Raw genomic sequence first — 14,351 nt, forward strand, 5'->3', positions numbered from 1 at the left:
TTGTCCATAAGAATTTCGACCTCTGGCTCGATAGGTAGAATATTGACATCCTCCCTCATTTTGATAATTATGGCCACGTCCTCCTTGATTTTGATAATTCTGGCCACGTCCTCCTTCGTAATGGTAACGTTGGTTGCGTCCTCCTCGGCCACGATAGCCTCGACCTCGGTTGTATCCGCCACGTGATGTCCCATGCTCAAACTTCTTGTCTTCTTGTGTTGACATCTTTGCTTGTAGCATATGCTCAAGTGACGGAGTGGTCTTTTTCTTCATGCGTTGTTCGTGGACTTCCAAGCTGCTCTGCAACTGGTCGATTGACATAGTGTTGAGATCTTTTGATTCTTCGATTGCCGCAACGACGTGCTCAAATTTCGACGTCAAGGAACGAAGAATTTTCTCAATGACACGGACATCTTCAATTATCTCTCCTTGCCTTTTCATTTGTTTCACAATAACTAATGTTCTTGTGAAATAGTCCGAAATATTTTCCGTTTCAGACATCGCCAAACTTTCAAACTCGCCACAAAGGATTTGCATTCGGACTCGTATCGCCTTATCAACACCGGTGAAAGTATTCTTCAGAATCTCCCAGGCTTATTTGGACGTGGTGGCTACACTTACTTTCTCAAACGTGGTTTCATCAATACCTTGATAGATATTGAACAACGCCTTCTTGTCTCGTTTCCTTGTGTCTCTGAGGGCATTCTTCTGGTTGTTCGTCAGGGCATCTTCGACTTCTTGGGAGTCAGGTTCGGTGTAGCCGTCTTGAACAATATCCCACAAATCTTGTGATTGCAATAAGACTCACATTTGAATACTCCAATTCCCATAATTGTGTTTCTCTAATTTGGGAATTTGGGGTTGAACCATGTTCAACGTTGCCGCCATAGGTAGGATCGAGTGGCTCTGATACCAGATTTGTTGGGTATTTGACACACAAAATATATAAAATCACTCAACAAGAATAAAATATGAAGGATAAGTATTAATAAGCTTCTCACAAAATGATTACAAAATACATTCAAAATTCAGCACTACAAAACACTCTTCACTCTTTCTAACTTGAGCTATGGCTCTTTCTCTCTTAACTCACTCACTTCTCTTTTCTTTCTTGATTAATGATTACAATGAACAACATAGGACTCCTATTTATAGGTAAATAAAGTTGATAGTATAGCTAACACATCCATGATATGTGTTCTACTTAGTTTAATTAGGAAGACATCATATAATGACCACATACTCCACCTGCTTACACGTAATGCAATTGTGGCTTCCTTTTAGCCATGAAGAACACAATGTTAATTCAAAAGTCCACCACTAATCTTCAAGTTGATGATGCACCTGCTCATCACCTACTCATCATCTCCAACAAAGCTATTCTTAACTTTTAAGTAATTGAGTTTACTAATCAACAAGCGGAACAATACTTTTTGGTGTCTAACTCTCCACCAGAAAACCAATTGAAGATCGACATGGCTACCTTGGCGGCCGACCTTGCCATGGATTCAACTATTGAACCGACGGATTCCATCTCTTTTGTGGGATCGCTTTATCCAGGAACTGATGAAGCGTTTCGGGGATAACATAGCACTAGACGAGTATGAAGCCTTTGCGGCCGTCCGCCACGACAGTTCTCTCACTGTCGCTACTTTTGAGGCCCGCCTCTTTCAGATACCTGACCTCTCCAACCACCAGTATCTTGGGTTTTTTCTAGCAGCGCCGCGTCCGGATATCCGTATGCATATGAAGGCAGCAAATATCACGAATTACTCTGATGCAGTTCAGTTGGCACTCCGCATTGATCATGTGGCTACAGGTACCCCTTCGCTGCACAATCTGGCAGTTCGTCCCTTCACATGGGCCGACCCCCCCTCAAAGGGATTTTCAGTATCATCCTCATCTCATTCCATGACAGGATCGTTGCGCCCTTCCGTCCGTCGTTTTCTGAATGTGTCTTCAGAGGAATACCGATGGCACATCGTGGTTAAGATCAACCGTCCCCTTCCCTCTATCATCACTACTATTCCCCAACTAACCAATTCCCCAAATTTGGAAATTGGTTGAGGTCTAGCAGCCATGCCACTTGCTCATCTTCTTCATTTCCTACTGCTTCATCTCCTTCATTATGTATTGCTCCATCTTCTTCTTGATTTCTTACTGCTTCTTTATTGTGTACTGCTCCATCTTCTTCTTGATTTCCTACTTCTCCATCTTCTTCATTAAGCACTGTTCCTTCTTCTTGATTATGCATTGCTCCATCTTCTTGAGTTTGTACTGCTACATTGCTTCATCTTCTTGATCATGCACTGCTCCTTCTTCTTGATCATGTACAGCTCCATCCTCTTGATTCTCTGCTGCTCCAATTTCTGGATTTGGATTGGAATCATATCGATGATGCAATTTTTCTAACATAGGAATAAGCATATTGTAAAGCTGGATTACTTCATCTTCATCTTCCTCTTGATCAATACTATTGTGAGAATAGGGAATGATCGTCGGCACGAACAAGGTGAATCGAAAAACACCAGAAAGTGGGAAAGCTTAACAGATTTGAGGCCAAAACAAACCCATAGCCACCGACTTTAATTTACACTCAAACCCAAACATTTCCGATTTTTAAAACACTGATTTTTCATTTTCCCATTCAATCCCGCAAAACATTAAAATAAAGATTTAAAGACTTTTCCAGCCCACAAGTAAAAAAGTTATGGACTCACTAGTGTATTCTTTTTCCAATTAAATACTCCCATCCCAAAAGTAATCCCCTACTTAAACACTCACATCTCCATGCAAACTCATCTTCACTTCCCTCACTCACACACACATCCAAAACATGGAAAAACCTTCTTTCCCACTCCAAATCTTAACCATTTTCTTCTTCATTCCGGCCGCCTTCGCTTCCGACTCCTTCATCTACGGCGGGTGCTCGCAGATCAAATACGCGGCGGGCTCCCAATTCGAAGCCAACCTCAACTCCCTCCTCACCTCTCTAGTGAACTCAGCCACCTACTCCGCCTACAACAAGTTCAAGATCATGGGCTCGGCCCCACAAGACGTCGTCTACGGCCTCTACCAGTGCCGGGCCGACCTCGCCATGCCGGACTGCGCCACCTGCGTGGCCCAGGCCGTGTCCCACCTCGGCCCCCTCTGCCCCCAGGCCTGCGGCGCCGCTGTCCAGCTCGACGGCTGCTTCGCCAAGTACGACAACGTCTCGTTCATCGGGGCTGAGGACAAGGCCGTCGTCGCGAAGAAGTGCGGGCCATCTGACGGCTTCGACGCCGGCCAGATGGCCCGCAGAGACGCCATGCTGGATGGTTTGAGCCGGGCTGGCGGGCCGTTCCGGGTTGGCGGGTCCGCGGATGTACAGGGCGTGGCGCAGTGTGTTGGCGACTTGAGCAATGGGCAGTGCCAGGACTGCCTCACGGAGGCCTTGCGGCAGCTCAAGGCGGAGTGCGGCGGCGCTGTTTTTGGTGACATGTTTTTGGGAAAGTGCTACGCGAGATATTCCACTAATGGGGCCCACGCTTATACCCAACCAAATCATGGTGAGCAAAGAAATTAAATTATTTTTTCATTTATGTCTAACAGTTCTGTTCATTTATCAGTGGAAAAAGTAATTAATTTTCACTTTATTATATAAACAAAATATAATAGTATTTGGTTACAGATCATTCGATTGCTCATAGCGACTCGGAGAAGACATTTGCTATAGTTCTTGGATTATTAGCCGGGGTTGCATTGCTCATCATCTTCCTCACTTTTCTGAGAAGGGTTTCCAATCGAAACGGTGAGAAATTTATAGAACAAGATCACCTATTAATTCTGTATATTGTGAGAAATTATCATTTCTTATATCATTGGCATATATGTGATACTAGTATATACCACATAACATGGTAGCATATCACTTGATTCAGAAAAATGAATTTTGAGACCCATGATTATTGACTCCATAATTTTTTAATGTGATACCTTTTCTTTCTTTTTGCAGGTAAATAAACAAAAAATAATACAGTGAGAGATTTGCTTTTTCGACAGCCCTTTAATTAGCCTTTCCATTTTGTTGGTGCATGGTGGATATCAACTTGGCTCTCTCATACTTTTTTCCCCTCTCCCAAAAGTAAACAACTTTGGTGTCAAAGCTGTTTTATCAAATTGAGTACAAACTTAAGGGAGAAGGGAATGAAGACTATTCAGACATAAGATTCCGTTCCATTTAACAAAGTTGTGTTGTTTTCTGATGTTGTTAAAATATGTATTCTTTTGTCCTAAATAAAGTTGGTTCTTTTATATTGGCATTCTCTCAATCTAAATGTTCAACAAAAAAGACATTATCTTTATGTTGGATTTAAAGTTTTAAGTTATCGAGGGCATCTCGTAATATTAAGGGTGTATAGATTATTTTATTATAAGAATTTATAATTTTGCAAAATTTGTGTAAATCATGCAAAATAAAATATGTGCAACTTAAGAAAATAACATCGTAAAATATGGGTGATTAGATAGCACTGAATTATGATAAAAGTTCACGTCGACCTTATAATTTGTAAGATTGCATCAATATCGATAATGCATGGTTCCTCAACAATTAAGAAATCAAAGTGCTAATAAATAAAACAAAATAAAAAATCAAAGTGCAAAGTGCTAAAACAACTTAGATGCAAATCTGTGAATTTTAATAACTTTTTTAGAGGTGCTACTTAAAGCTGTGGGTGTAATAAGACAAACAAGCATCGTTGTAAAGTCAAAGCTACATAGAATTATTGCTTCGAGAATACATGTAGAGTGATGCACTCCATATGAACCAGAGAAAGAAAATTTTAAATTAAAATTAAATCGTTTTTTGTTTTTTAATTCATAATAGTTAGGTCAATTCATAATTGTATAATTGGAAGGTTATTAATGCTATAGTTGGGAAACCATGGATTCATCCAAATAGCTTCACAATTTAATACGACTATTTTCCATGCCCATATTACATTGTCAATTAATCAATTAAAATAAGAAACAATATTACATAATACTATAAAGTTAAGAAATTCTAAGGATTTAGATAGGGAAAAATATAACATTAAATCAGTTTAAAATTAAAATAATATAAATATTTATGTTAATTACCACGCTTTTGGATCTCTGTTGCGGAAGAAAATCACACTTTAAGAAAATATAACACATTTATAGATGCATAATTTGAACGATAATTTTACTTAAATACATATGGAGAAAAATCAAGTTAGAGGGAGAAAATCCTGTAACAAAATTCATGGCGTCAAAGTTTATGAATATATGAAATGTAGTGCACAATGTTAGTGTGACGGGAAACAATCAGAAGTATTTATAGAGGTTCTAACCTTATTTAAGAAGTCAATTTGTATTGGACATTGGTGTTGCCCAACAATGTTTGTTTTCTTTTTTTTTTTTTTAATAAATCGCGAGTAACACCCGAAACAACTTAGCTAATATCAGAAATACCTAATATATCAGGAAGAAACCAACTATGAATATCTTGTGGTGCCATCTCTAGAGCGTGCAGTCCTCTACCAAACCCATAAGCAAAATGTGACAAATAATCGGCAGCAAAATTCTCTTCTCTATGCACTTTGACCAATAATCATAATTTCATTCTAAAATGACATTCTTTTTTTCTCAAAACTCTCCTTTTAAACAATGATAGATGAGATTATAGCCCAATTTTCCGAATGATAGAGGGACCCGAAATTAACCCGAGATCCATGGTTCATTGTTATCCAAAAAGTAGAAACTTTACGACGACAAGAGTTTTAATATGAATTTGGTAAAATATGAGACTATTTTTGCAAAATATACTAAAAGATATTGTAAAAAGAAACTATTTTTTGGGACATCGGAAATATGAAAATTAAAAAATGAGCCTAAGTGGCCCAACGGGTTATATATTAAGCTAAAAATTCATAAATTTTGTTTCGTCGCCATACTAAAATAAATTGTGCATGTGTATTTTATTTCTTATATATATAAAAAATTGTCAACAGATAATAGTACTCCGTATTATGTATAAAATATAGTACTGTATAAATAAAAACTTCTATTTATTATTTAATATTAGAATTTATTTGTAAACTTTTGTTTAATTACTTTTCAACTAGTATTCCTACTAACCACCGTTTATAGAACCATTTTGCCACTGAGTTGTCCACGATTAAAGTATTTATCTTTTCCAATATTGGTACACGTATCTCACATTTCACTAACTTCTTACTCTCACAACCCATTATAAAATTAATGGGTCTCATATTTTATTTACTTTCTCTATTAATTTCTTTTCATAGAGTTAAAGCAATTTTTTTAAAATTCGTATTAAGCTAAAATGGCTCTTTACATGGCACGAATATAGAATATATGTAACAGAAACGTGTGTTGAGTGAAAATGACTCAAGTTATATGATAGTAACAGAAAATGCTGCAGTAATATTCCAGTATGCTACATTCATTCATCGCTAGAGCAGAAGTTCAAAATCCAACGAATAAAAACAAAATCACAGATGCAGCCTTAAAAACTTGGTATTATCCCTTCCCTTTCAGTCGGTGAATTTCCTTACTTTACTTGCACTTCACAATTCCCTTATTCTTTCACGCATAAGAAATCACGAATCTGCTCAAAAAGCTCCTTTTTCTACTATTTTCTTTTTCTATCTTACTTTCACCCATTTAGCCAAAATTATTAATAATTTGCTGATTTACTGAAGATGGGCTTGTGGGATTCTCTTCTCAACTGGTTAAGAAGGTAAATTTCTGTTTCTCGAACTTCTCCCCTTGTTTATTTGATGAATTTTAATTCGTTTCCTGACTTTATTGCTGTTTGGCTTTCTTTGTGAGTGACTAATTTTCATTTCTGCTCTCTATTTCTCAATAAACGGATTAATTTATGTGTTTTATTGGTAATTGGTATGCTCTACTTCGTGACGTCAAAGTGTTTGATAAAATACTTCAATGGTGGCTCATGAGTCATGATTTGGGCGAAATTTTAAGAAACTAGAAATTTCAACCTAAGGAAGTAATGCTTTTTTTTATGGAAATTTAAGGCATTCAGTTATAGATAGCTACCTAATACTTTAATCAGTCAGGTATGGGATATTATGCTTCAATCATATATCCTAAGTTGTATTTGTAGTTAGGATTATTTATGCTGAAGTGATCAATAAAATCAAATGCAATAGCGTATTTTTTGTGTTCATTTTGTTGTAAGTCCATAATGTGATGTAGTAACTCTGTTTCTTTATCAGTTTATTCTACAAACAGGAAATGGAACTCTCTCTTGTAGGCCTTCAAAATGCAGGGAAGACCTCACTTGTCAACGCCATCGCTGTGAGTGTAGACAACATGCCTATAGATGGTCTCGTTGTTTTTCTAAAATCACTCGTTTTACTGATGTTTGTTTTCATTCAGACAGGAGGCTATACCGAGGATTCAATTCCAACTGTAGGTTATCTTACTCACTCGTTGATTTTTGTTCTGCCCATCACTATACTTGACATAAACTCTTTCCATTTTGGAGAGCAGGTGGGGTTTAATATGCGGAAAGTCACTAAAGGAAATGTCACTATAAAACTTTGGGACTTGGGCGGGCAGAGGAGATTTCGTTCCATGTGGGAGCGCTATTGCCGGGGTGTCACAGCCATAGTGTAACTCACCTTTTTTGTGTTCTAATTATTTGTTTTTTCCATCTCAGTAATATTATGTGCAATCATCTTGCTTGCAATACATGAATCCTTCAACCTATGCTTTTGTTCCTGAGATTACTATTTACTTCACGTTTTCAACCTCTTCGATCTGTTATTCGCGAGAGTTCAATCTTTCCCTCTAAGTAAGAGATTAGGTTTACCATTTACATGTCTGGTTTTTCCACTCTGCACATTTTTACTATTTTGAAAGAAGGGCTCCTTTTTCATCTGCGTATTAATGAGATTCATGGAGCCTAATTACGTTACTGTTGAATGATTGTCATTTATCTCCTTTCATTTATAAATTTTCCTGTTTAAGCCTTTATATGTTTGTCTCCGTATCTTGCAACAGATATGTAGTTGATGCAGCTGATCGAGACAGCATCCCCATTACACGAAGTGAATTACACGATCTGTTGAAGAAACCTACACTAGCCGGGATTCCTTTGCTCGTGCTTGGCAACAAGATCGATAAGTCAGAAGCTCTTACAGAGCAACCGCTGATTGAGCAGCTGTAAGTTAGCAGCAGCGCAGTGTAAATTCTCTATCTATCTCGACCTTCACTAATATTCGTCTCTCGTTTCTTCTTGTTCGGTAGGGGATTGAACACAATCGCGGATAGAGAAGTGTGCTGCTATATGATATCCTGCAAGGAGACTGTGAACATAGATATTGTGATGGAGTGGCTTATCAAGCACTCTAAAACAGTAAAATGATCCATCAGCTTTATTTGTACAAAAATTTCAGGATTTTATGTGTAGTCTTACGTTGTTTGGTGAATATTATAATTATGTTACCTCCCATCAATTTGTGTGTATAATTTCAGTTTTAGAATGAAAATATGTAGGGGTAAATGCAACGCTGACTATGTGCACTGTGTTGTTCCATTGCATTTAGAAAGTGAGTTTTTTAACATAATTTTATTTTTCTCTATTTTTGAGAAAATACTGTAATTTTCTTTAGTGAAACGGGTCTGGAATACATGATGCTCGAACAGAAGATCAAATCCAGGAAAATGTAAAAAATGAATGAGGAAATGGATTATTTTATTTTCCATTTGAAATCACTATTCCATTCTCCTTGCAAATAGTCATTCCTTCCATCTATCATGGACACTACTATTCTTTTTATTTTTTAGATTTTTGACAAAATTACATTACATCGTTTAGTGGAATGTGCTTTCATAATTTAATAATGAAATATGAGTATAATGAATTAATAGAATATAAATTAGAATTACTTGATCGAGACTTCATATGGCATAGCATAACTGCTTGGGATCAATTGTGCTACTTGTTAAGAAGAAAGATTGATTGATGAGGCTCTGAGTAGATTACTGACAATTGAACATAGTGACAATAAACACAAGACTATTCTTTGCCAAGAATTGATGACTTATTTAATTAACAAAAGTGACAATTGTATTTTCGAAGATTGATCTAAGGTTAGGGTATTATTAGCTGAAAGTTAAACACTCTGACATCCCCAAGACGGTTTTTAGAACCTGCTATGACCACTACGAGTTCAAGGTTATGCTATTTGGGGAAACAAATGCTCATGTCGACTTCATGGACTTGATGGATCGAGTATTCCAATCATATCATCATCAATTCGTGATGGTTTTTATCAACGATATTCTGGTGTATTCTAAAATCAAAAGTGATCATGAACAACACTTGAGATCAATTTTGCAAATACTTAGAGATAAGCAATTGTACTCCCTCGTCCCCAAAGAATATGCACTTTGGGTTTGGCACGGGTTTTAATGTAAAATTGGTAAAGTAAGAGAGATGTAGAGAGAAAAAGTAATTAAAGTTTTTTAGTGGAGAATGAGTCTCACCTCAAGTGAAAAGATTTTCCAAAATTAGAAAGTTTTATAGGGCGGATTAAAAAGGAAAAAGTGCATATTATTATAGGACGGATGGAGTAATATCTAATGTATGGTTCTTATTTAATCTATTTTTTTGTTGTTTTTCCTTTGCTGTAGATGACCTCTAATTTACAAGCAAGGAAAGAAAAGGTAAAATATTGTACTTGGACTTTCGAGATGAAAGTGTTAACGTCTTTTGGTAGAGCATAATCTCATATTATTTGATACATTTGTGGAAATGCCATCTAACTTGAAATACAACCGGCTTAAAATGCTACTCCTATTTGACAAGTGAAGCAAACTATTGTTTTTAGAATACAAATATTAGATTTTCTTTAAGTTTGAACTTCATTTGAATTTGAATTTGAATTTGAATTTGTCAGATTTAGTCTAATAAACATTGTTTTTATCGAATGATAGCTTTAAATGTATGGCTAAGGCCTTACTTCATTAACAATTGTTTCTACTAATGCGTCTATAACTTGGAAAGCTGATTCCTATCAAAAGTTTAGCAACCAACAAAGATATATTCTCAAGTAAGCAATACGAACCTCAAATGCTCCATATTACAATCCCTAATTAAGACGCTCAACAATCGTCATCATCAGCATTATTATTTCTGTCACAATTCTTTTCTCCCTTTTATTATTGTATAATAATTTTTAAAAATATAGTAACTACTCCAGAACTGGCCATTCTCTTTCTTACTTTATCATTTCTCCACTTTACAATTTATTACTCCCTCCGCCCCTTAATAGATAGCACACCTGGATAATGACACGAGATTTTAGGAAATGTAGTTTTGTGTGTTGAGTGAAGAGAGAAAGTGAATAGAGAAAATAATATATTTATATTAATGCGAGGGAAAACTTTTGTGACATCTTTTGTGGGACAAACTAAAAACGAAAGTGTGACATCTATTATGGGACTGAAGGAGTTATCATTTTTATAAAATGAGTGAAGAAAAGTCGAAGGTAATCCTAATGTGGACGGAGGGAGTAACAAATTATTAAGCTATATCAAATCAAATCGGTAAAATAAAACGGACTAAGTAAGACTATTAACCCTCGAAAAAAATTAAATGACTACAAACCTTCGTGATTTGCGGAATATAACTAATTCGATGGAAAATATTTGTTTGACATTTTGGCCTTTTTAACGTTAAGAAAAAGGAACAATTGAAAAGGGCTTACTACCATCAAACCTACAACGGCTAATTTTGAAAGAACAAATCATTTTAAATTGACAGACAACAAAATATGAGTTGGTTTGTCGTGTTCATGTGCAGTTGTTATCTCAAATCTTTACATTAAAAGAGTAAAAGGTCACCGCCAACTCAACAAGAATATTACATAGTTTCATACTCATTTTACAGTTCAGACAACCAAGAAGAATCATAACCATTTCTCCAAACACAATCTAGTATGTTTCTACTACTCAAAAAGACAAACTTTTACACGAAAATTTTTAAATAAAATGTGAGAAATGCACAATCTTAGCTTCCTCAATCAAATGGTACACTTCAAGAATGAACAAATAAATAAACCACCATTTCCCAGCAACTAACATAACAAGAACTTCAAATTGATCGGTCATGACTCCTCGAAGAAATCCCCGTCATTCACATCGTGCGAGCTCGGACGGCACAGCTCCTCGATCTTCGCGACAACCTCGTCCATCGAAGGGCGCTTGTCGGGGTACTGCGCGGTGCAGTCCACGGCCAGCTGCAAGAGCTGCACCATGTCCTCCTCGACATTCTGGTACCGGAGGAGCTCGAGGTCGAACACCTCGGCCGTCCACTCCTCCCGGACCACGGACTGGACCCACCGTGGGAGGTCAACGCCCTCCTCGTTCACCAATGTGTGAGTTGGAGCCTTTCCCGTCAGCAGCTCCAACAGCAACACACCGAAGCTGTAGACGTCAGCCTTTTGGGAGACTCGGTGGGGATCTGTCACCTCCGGTGCCCTGTAGCCGGAAAGGCGGTTGGGAGTGGCAGCAGGGCCCACGAGCTGAGCAAGACCAAAGTCGGAGACACGGGGTTCGTATGATTTAGTGAGGAGAATGTTTGATGACTTGATGTTGCCATGGGAGATGGTTGGTCCTTGAGAGTGTAGGTACGAAACTCCCTTAGCAGCGCCTAGAGCAATGGCCGCCCTCGCCTCCCAGTTCAACGGAGTCCTGCTCGCTCCCTTGTTTCCTATAATGCAGGAGACACAAGCACATTTTCAGCTCTATGTAGAATAATTGCTCAAGAAGACTGATAATTTGAGGGCAAACTTAAGCTATGAACCAAGATTCTACACAGTAATTTGAGCTACAATACAAATATAATGTGACAAGTCTACAATTCAAGAGAAGACAAGATTTGAAAATTGCAGCAAATGAAAACCAACAAGATTCACTTTTTTTCAATTGTAACTAATATCAGACAGAAATGTACTACTCAAAAAGCTCAATACATAATCTAGCATCGAACAAACACACAATTAAACTCAAGAAAATGAAGCAATTATTAGTAGAAAATTACCATGTAATAAGGCAGATAAGCTTCCCATTGGCATGTATTCATAAACAAGAAGCTTCTCCTCTCCATTGTAGTAATAAGCCCTCAATGGCACCAAATTGAGATGATCCATGCTCCCAATCTCCTCCATCTTCTTCCTGAACTCCTTCTCCGGCATGGTCACATCCCTCAGCCGCTTCACGGCCACCGCCAGCCCCGTCTCCAGCACCGCCTTGTACGCCGTCCCGAACGTCCCCTTTCCCAAAACCTCAGCCGAAGCCCTCAACAGATCGTCCAATTCAATATTCCACCCTGTTTTCCCAAAGAAAACCAGCCCTTTCTTCCCACCGCCGCCCAAATCACCTTCCACCACCTCTTTCTCCTTCGCCCCACCCCCAATCGCCGCTGCAAAAAAGCCTCCGCCGCCGGCTTCCGCCGATTTCTGCGGTGGAGGAGCCTCCACTCCCCTCTCATTCGCCACCGGCTCGTCCTTGGATCTCGATTGCTTCCTAGCTAGCACTCTACACAAGCAGAAAACGAGCAGTAAGATCACGAAAAACGCGATTACGCAGCCGATTACTATCCCAGCAATCGCGCCGCTGGAGAGCTTCTTCTTCGGTTTCGAATTGCCGCAGGAATTCAGAGGATCGCCGCAGAGTGAATTGCCGAGAAACGAGGCTTTAGGCTTTTTCGAAAGCCCCTTCGGAATCGAGCCAGTTAGGTTATTATTCGATACATTGAATTGAACTAAGCTCGGTATATTCAAGTCGGGGATCGGACCGGAGAAATTGTTGCCCTGCAAATAGAGCGTGCCTAATCGGGTCAAATTGCTAAAACCTGACGACATCGGGCCGGAGAAATCGTTCTCTGCTAAATTGACTCTCACTAGCGAGGTGAGATAAAATAGGGCTTGCGGAACTTCTCCGGTGAAGAAATTGTGCTGCAAATAAAGATTGCGAAGAGAGGAGAGAGAAGTGAAGAGGTCCGGCGGCAGAGGACCAGAGAGGGCGTTGTAACGCAGGCTGAGCGTCTGCAAATTGGTCATGTTGGAGAAGGTTTTGGGCGGAAGCTCGCCGGAGAGCCCCATCCCGGGGAAATGGAGCTCGACAACGGAGGAATTGTCCGGGGAGCAGTTGACGCCGGACCAGGCGCAGGGGGTAGGGCTGGAGAGGTTCCATAGGAGGACGCGGCCGCCGACGGCGGATCGGAGCGCGATGAGGGCGGCGCGGTCGGAGGCGATGTCAGGCGCGGCGGAATGGAAAAGGAGCGCCGCCGCCGTCAATAGGAGGAGGTGGTGTATGCTGAATTGATCCATCTCGCAGCAAATGCAGGCAATTTCTCCGCTGTTTTTGAAATTTTGAAGGAATTTAGGAGGAAGTTTAGATTGAATTGAATCACGTCATTTCTATCTTCTCTGAATCAAGTTGAGAGATACAGTAAATTTGTTTTGTAGAGAGAGAAAGGGGTTTGAATTAATTCAACGCATGTTGTTACACTGTTGTTGTGGCCCATACTACTACTAATTGGAATGTAACATTATGGCCCGTTTGATAGCTATGTCATGTTTCGACTAGGCATGATACAATTCATGATACTTATCATAGTTTCAATTAGTTAAGAAATATATATTGGGTGTTTGGTAGATTAAGATAATTGTGAATTATCTTATTTAAGTGTTTGGTTCAACAAGTTACAAATAAGGATTAAAATTGTAATTGTCAAAAATATCCTCATTAATTTTATTTAATTACTTAATTATCTTTATGTTGCCCCAATAATTCCTATAAGTATGGGTTATGTTACCCTAATAACAGCCACAGCCGCTCTTTCTGTATTATCAACACACTACCTTCACTTCTGAGCAGTGCTTCCATATCACGAAGAATCCGGTGAGTTTACTCACTTCCGTCTGAACAAGTAGGCGTATTTCGTTTGTTCAAATGTCCATTGTTGATGCAGTAGCTGTCCATTGTCCATTGTTAATGTGCCAATGAACTTTACGTTTATGGAGATACCAAAAGATTAATACGCTAATTAAGAGCACCCGCACCGCATCCTGCGGGTGTCTCTTATCTCGTCCCTCTGAGACGAGACGGACGCGAGACGCGTTGCAGCGTCTTGTCTCGTCCTTGTTTCGCCTAGACGCCCGTCTCACCTAGATGGCTGCCGCGCCAGCTCGCCACGCACCCGTGCGACGTGGCGCTAGGCGTGACGCCCACTCGCCGGCCCGCGAGTGGGATTCGTCACGCTGACGCAATAAATCATTTTTTAAAAA

The 14,351-nt window shown here is 39.0% G+C and overlaps 4 protein-coding genes across 5 annotated transcripts; 3 read left to right on the forward strand and 1 right to left on the reverse strand.

The window, feature by feature from the left end:
- Positions 1-1,239: 1,239 nt before the first annotated feature.
- On the forward strand, positions 1,240-2,419 carry LOC121774153. The gene is made up of 2 exons (XM_042171067.1): positions 1,240-1,819; positions 1,919-2,419. Exons 1-2 carry the CDS (start codon positions 1,567-1,569, stop codon positions 2,065-2,067), a joined length of 402 nt encoding a protein of 133 aa, XP_042027001.1. The 5' UTR covers positions 1,240-1,566; the 3' UTR covers positions 2,068-2,419.
- Positions 2,420-2,475: 56 nt separating this feature from the next.
- LOC121774001 (plasmodesmata-located protein 7-like) lies at positions 2,476-4,301 on the forward strand. Its single transcript, XM_042170920.1, has 3 exons — positions 2,476-3,548; positions 3,671-3,790; positions 3,995-4,301. Exons 1-3 carry the CDS (start codon positions 2,837-2,839, stop codon positions 4,000-4,002), a joined length of 840 nt encoding a protein of 279 aa, XP_042026854.1. The 5' UTR covers positions 2,476-2,836; the 3' UTR covers positions 4,003-4,301.
- Positions 4,302-6,424: 2,123 nt separating this feature from the next.
- Positions 6,425-8,562, forward strand: LOC121774002 (ADP-ribosylation factor-like protein 8c). 2 transcript variants are annotated; one of them, XM_042170922.1, is made up of 7 exons: positions 6,425-6,543; positions 6,729-6,766; positions 7,266-7,347; positions 7,429-7,461; positions 7,543-7,664; positions 8,056-8,217; positions 8,302-8,562. In XM_042170922.1, exons 2-7 carry the CDS (start codon positions 6,729-6,731, stop codon positions 8,417-8,419), a joined length of 555 nt encoding a protein of 184 aa, XP_042026856.1. In that variant the 5' UTR covers positions 6,425-6,543; the 3' UTR covers positions 8,420-8,562. The 2 variants fall into 2 exon arrangements, with proteins under 2 accessions (XP_042026856.1, XP_042026855.1); XM_042170921.1 differs by having other exon boundaries at positions 6,471-6,766.
- A 2,320-nt stretch (positions 8,563-10,882) lies between these two features.
- LOC121775025 (probable inactive receptor kinase At1g48480) lies at positions 10,883-13,600 on the reverse strand. The gene is made up of 2 exons (XM_042171971.1): positions 12,101-13,600; positions 10,883-11,770 (listed from the first exon to the last, which is right to left on the reverse strand). Exons 1-2 carry the CDS (start codon positions 13,389-13,391, stop codon positions 11,166-11,168), a joined length of 1,896 nt encoding a protein of 631 aa, XP_042027905.1. The 5' UTR covers positions 13,392-13,600; the 3' UTR covers positions 10,883-11,165.
- Positions 13,601-14,351: the final 751 nt, after the last annotated feature.

The sequence above is a fragment of the Salvia splendens genome, chromosome 17, assembly GCF_004379255.2.
Source record: "Salvia splendens isolate huo1 chromosome 17, SspV2, whole genome shotgun sequence".
Classification (NCBI taxonomy): Eukaryota; Viridiplantae; Streptophyta; class Magnoliopsida; order Lamiales; family Lamiaceae; genus Salvia; species Salvia splendens.